The 5,915-nt window shown below is 35.2% G+C and overlaps 1 protein-coding gene across 1 annotated transcript; it reads left to right on the plus strand.

Annotated features, from left to right (window-relative positions):
* Nucleotides 1-3,851: 3,851 nt before the first annotated feature.
* LOC128159545 (uncharacterized) lies at nt 3,852-5,632 on the plus strand. The gene is made up of 2 exons (XM_052822654.1): nt 3,852-5,078; nt 5,583-5,632. The coding sequence occupies exons 1-2, from the start codon at nt 4,538-4,540 to the stop codon at nt 5,630-5,632; spliced, it is 591 nt and encodes a 196-aa protein (XP_052678614.1). The 5' UTR covers nt 3,852-4,537.
* The last annotated feature ends 283 nt before the right edge of the window (nt 5,633-5,915 follow it).

Raw genomic sequence — 5,915 nt, forward strand, 5'->3', positions numbered from 1 at the left:
CACCAGATTTGGTGATTGGGTCTTCTGTGTTGTGCGTAAATATCACTCAAATCAACCAATGCAATTTAATAGAGGGAAAGAAAGTGAATGTAAATATCATAGTATGTTATTGTATTGTATGATACTGTATCATATTTGATACATAATATGATATTGTATTAAATAATACAATATAATTTGATACAACATTGCATCATATCAAATGATACAATATCATGGGATAAAGTGAAATATTATATAATACAATCATATTATATACATTGTATCATATGATATTTAATATATATTAAAATATCATAAAACACAATTTCATGTGATATGATAATATATCATATAAACCAATATCATATTATACAATATCGTATGATACGATATTTTATAATATTATATCATAAAAATCAATACTATGCACAACAATATCACGATTCCATATCATATCATATAATATCTAAAAAAAATTGATGCAATATTTTATCGTATACATGTACATGTATATAACGTTTTACAATATAACATATGGTATTATATTGCATCTTATTAAACAATAGTGTTTCAAATCATACAATACTATATCATAGGAATCATGTTACATCATTTAACAACAACCACATCTATCTATTAAGCAGGTTTGAGTGAGGTAGGAGATTTCTCTAGCATCCTTGATAATGGAGATCAGGCTCTACATCTAAAGCAACCATTACGTTTCATTTATAATATAGTTAAATCAACCATGCAAGCTATCATATATAAAACATGTGACCTGTTCAAAAAAACTAAACCTCATCAAGAATCATAAATCAATGGCTCTGATTCAGCATTCAAGCCTGTCAGGTGCATCGGTATCATAAGACGCACCATCCATACAAGTTTAATGAAGTTAGGACCAGTAGTAACAAAGATATAATCATTAGAGGGCACCTGCAACAAAAACTTTAACCAGCTCCAAAAACCTTAACCTCCGCCATGATCCGAAACCTATAGCCCAGATTCAGCACTCAAGCATGTCTGGTGCATCAGTATCATAAGACACACTATCCATGCAAGTTTGGTGAAGTACGGACCAGCAGTAAATTAGATATTGCTATTAAAGGGCACCTGCAACAAAAAACTTTAACTTGCTCCAAAAACCTAAACCTCTTCCAGCATCTCAAAGTTAGGAACCAGATTCAGTAGGTCCAGATGCATCATTCATGTAATTTTGGTGAAGAGAGGACAAGTAATAGCTTAGATACAGGAGATGCAACTAAAACTTTAACCAGCTTCGGACGCCGTCGCCGGGGGTATAGCATATGCTCCCATTGACTTCGTCTTGGTGAGCTAAAAAGGCGAAGGCGCGAAGTTTCGAAGGCGAGAGTGCGAAGTTGCAAAGGCGAAGAAGCAATAGTAGTATCACTTCTTCGCCTTCGCAACTTAGCACTTTCGTCTTCGCATCTTCGCCATCGCATCTTCTATATTTTTCATATTGTTCATGAATTATACTTGCATTGAGGATTTCCACAATACAAACTGCTGGGTATACAAGTTCATCACCCAGAATTAATGATGAAACCAAATTATGAAAGGTTTACTCCACTGTTAGGCATTATAACCAACCTGAAGTTAGTAGGCACTGACAGCAGCCATTACGCCAGTAGAGGTTAACGGCCAATAAGGAAAATCGTCAAAGTACTGAGAGTACTCGTTCAGAAAATATATTTTACTTTAAATATAACTTTTAGTTTAGTTAATATCAAGATGATTAATGCTTCAATAGTTTGTATGAGCATTGGTAACTTTGGATACAATAAAGATCGTGTGATCAAAATCAAGCAGGATATAAACCCCTAACATGGGCCCTAACCTCTTATCAACGCTTTTAGAAACAATCTTTTCTTATTATAATCGATCAGTGTTTATTATCTATTTAGATTTTCTATAGTCAGGTACTCTTCACAAATTTGCTCCAAAAGAATAAAGTCTATTCATGATCACAAAACAACATAACAACAAATGTTTAGAATATTGATGTTCATGTATTAGAAGAAAACAAAACTAACGCAGAATGTTTATATTTTAAATCACTTTCCCCAAGAAATGTAAATAAGAAGTATTCATATTCCTACGTTACCTGCCCCTTAGTCTTTTTCCATAAAGATATATACATGTATCATTCTTCGATTGACAATTCATTCACCAATGAATATTGCCTATATCATTACAATAATTATTCTTTCATGATTATTGTTCGTTAATTATCACACAATATCCTCATTGTGTATGAATATTTCTTTATTTGCGTCATTTCCCGCCGTATGTCGACGAGAGAAGTAACGTAACTGTTAACAATCAATTCGTGGCAATGTCAGAGTGTTTTGCGTGTGCTTGCTACGGATATGAAAAACTATATAAAGCGATTTATTTACAAGTTCGGTGTTTATATCTTCAAAATCAGTTGAACAGAGTGAAAAATTAAGCAATTTCAAAGTCATTTCTTGCATACGGGGTAACCAATTTCTGTTCATGGGGGGGGGGGGGTCATTTTTTTATGGGGGTCATTTTTCTTCATTTTTAACATGAAGAAAAATAACCCCTGGGTCTTTTTTCTTCAGAAAAATCCAATTATTCTTCAGCTAGGGGGGTCATTATTCTACGTAGAAAAATGACCCCCGGTCATTATTCTACGGGAGTCATTATTCTTCATTACACCGGCAGGTACATGAACAATGTAAACTGACGTAAAATTTTTATAAAAATTTTCTTGTATACAACAAAGAAAAATTACTTTTTGGTCTTCAAAATATATTGCCATAATGTTTCAAGATAGAGAGCTTAAAAATGATTAGTAAATGAAATATACGATTTAATATTGTGAAACATTTTTAGAATCAATGGTAATACTTGTAAGTTTTAAACTTACATTAGATTCCTGCTACCTATTTGTAATTAAATTTGCATTTATTATCAGTAACTTGTAAATTTTCCGTTTTTATTTTTAAAATTTGTAAAACCAAGTAGGAATCCATTTTGTCTCTGCTCTTGCAAAAGATCCTTTAGGGTAAATGTTCTGTTTTATAAATAGGTTTAACAAATTTTAAAATTTGATTTTTATCCAACGAGATGTGTGGGTTTTTTTTATCCCCGAGCTAGAAAACACACAACGAGTTGGATAAAAAAAAAATCATATACCATCGCAAATCATGAGCGATTCTTTTTATCACATTTTTATAACTTTTTTGTCAAACCTAAATCTGTTCTATAAAAACTATAATTTTGAGCCGCACAACACATTTTCTACAAGACGTCAACAACGTTACGCACGGAAAAAAGTTCTTTAAAAATTAACAGGCAAACATTCTCTTTCGAGCATGCTTTTACCGATGCATAGAAAAAATATAAAACAGCATTAAATGCTTCGCATTTAAAATTCTAAAGTTACACTTTTCAACTGAATGGATTCGTTACTTTTTGTGATCGGCTTCGGCCGATTACTGTTGTGTCCATATGAGGCATCCGGCAAATGCTTCCACGTGCGCACACATTCCGCTTGCATTATGTACATTTTGTCTCACGCGTTAGAATTTCGATCGAAAGATTCATTCAGTAATGCAGTTGACCTCGATGAACTGACCTCAATCATAAGAAGATGCCCCATAAACTGACCTTGATCTATTGATGTTACATAATAGTAGCTAGGAAGACGGCTTGATTTATAAACAAAGTTACGTTATGATGCGACCTCAATTGCAAGTTAGGATGGCATTCAATGTTTTTCAGTCGAATTAAATTGTTTTATCGCATAGCCCTATCATAACGGAAATTATACAGAAATTGGTTAAAGGACATGCGGTAAATAGATAACGTATATTTATTTAGGTTCATGGAGAAATGTGTTATTAAGTCCAGTGATGAGCCTGTCGATGCCGGGTCAGAAATCTAAATAAAACGCTTCTACTGACCACGGTGCGTCAGATCATTAGTATGCACTTAATCGCATTTACTTATAAGGTCCGGAGATCGGAGGTAGTGTCCGTGCGTATAAAAAGGAGGTGCGGGGAAAGCGGCTCTCCAGTAGTCAACTGGAAGCTGTCTTTTGCCTCCTCTTTTTATACAGGTAAGATCATAGTAAGATACTTGCGCGGTTTTAATAAAAGTTAACAAAAATGATTCAGAAGGTTCAAGTAAATATAATATCTTATTTTCAGAGTTTTTGTAATCAATGTTTATTGTTATTAATTATACATTATATTATATTGTGGAATTTGATTGGAATGTTTTATTAGTAAACTTGAATAAAAGAAGTAGTCAACTGGAAGCTGTCTTTTGCCTCCTCTTTTTATACAGGGAAAGGGCTACTCCCCAGGTTGAGGAGCAGAGAATTCTGGGTTATATAACGTGGCACAGACAACGCCAGGTGTCTGGTCAAGGACGAATAAGATCCCGAGGATCAAATTAACGGAAATATCGTATTAAGCAAAATCCTAGTACGATATAGTGGTGGAAATCCGGTCTTCGTCCAAGCCACGGTAACGTCAATTCTTCCAGTTAGAGAACTTTGTTAATGGCCAAATTAACGCCGTTTCAAAAACTTAAAAGAGCTGTGTCGAGACTTTCGGTAACATCTGGCTCGAAATTTATTCAGCCTGATTTTGAAGATTCAGACATTGAATTTAACGCTAACACATATAGACCAGATTTCGTATCAGAATCGAGACCAGATTTTGCATCAGGATCGGACAAGAACTATAAAAACATTTCGCAAACTTCCCCGCCTTTGTTTTATTCTAATGATGATTTAAATTTCAACTATCCATCTGTGGTACTAAATCCACACGAGGCATCTTCATCCCAGGCGGCTTCCTTCGGAGGGACTACATTTCCGCCCTTCGATAGACACGAAATCAGCAGAGTCCCGGACCCGTCGGACGCACCGAACGCGAACAACGTCAACAACGGATTCAACGCCCCGGACCCTTCGGACGCGCACAACGCCCCGAACGCATCCCAGGCCTCCAAGACAAGCAACCCACCGCAGAACCTACCTCGAACCAGCCAGGAATATGTAATACCAGAAAATACGGCTGCCAACTCACAGACAGCAGGTAGAAACTCATTTTTCTCTACCTTTAGAATGTCTTCTAACATTAAATTAGACAAATTTAAAGGAGATGGCTCTCAGGACGTAAATGCATGGTTTACAAATTTTGGGCAATGGGCAAAATTTCATGATTTGCCTGATTCTAAAATTATTGATGCTTTTCCGTTTTATTTAGAGGGGCATGCAAAAATTTGGTATGATTCTTTGTCACCTGAACAAAAAGTAAATCCTGCGACACTTACAAACTTGTTTCAAGAAAGGTTTAAAGAATTAGAAAACTTTTTGGATTTGTCGGTACTTCAAATGAAGCAAAAGGGGACAGAACCTGTGGGAGAATTTTTGTCCAGACTGGTCAGTTTAGCTTCTATTAAAAATATTCCAGAAAAAGTTTTACTTTCAGTTGCAATGAATGGTTTAAGATCTGATATTAAAACATACGTTGTTACCCAGAACCCCAAAACAATGGAACAGTTAAGGCAGCTGTCTTTTGCCTCCTCTTTTTATACAGGGAAAGGGCTACTCCCCAGGTTGAGAAGGAGAGAATTCTGGGTTATATAACGTGGCACAGACAACGCCAGGTGTCTGGTCAAGGACGAATAAGATCCCGAGGATCAAATTAACGGAAATATCGTATTAAGCAAAATCCTAGTACGATAGCCCCCTTACTCCTTCACTATCCTAACTCCGTCACTTTCGGAAAACTCCTCGCCGTTTGAAATCAAGTACGATTATGACGTCATTTTTTACATGTCAAAAATCTTTAATCAAATGTCAACAATTTGCAACGGTTAAATTTAAGAATATGTCAAAAAATAACAGAATTAAACCTTGTTCATTGTAT

This window comes from Crassostrea angulata, chromosome 8 (genome assembly GCF_025612915.1).
Source record: "Crassostrea angulata isolate pt1a10 chromosome 8, ASM2561291v2, whole genome shotgun sequence".
NCBI lineage: Eukaryota > Metazoa > Mollusca > Bivalvia > Ostreida > Ostreidae > Magallana > Magallana angulata.

Coding starts and splice junctions, on each gene's coding strand:
- LOC128159545 (XM_052822654.1), top strand. CDS start 4,538: ATGGCCAAATTAACGCCGTTTCAAAAACTTAAAAGAGCTGTGTCGAGA. Junction 5,079..5,582: donor TGCCAACTCACAGACAGCAG/GTAGAAACTCAT, acceptor CTTTTTATACAG/GGAAAGGGCTACTCCCCAGG.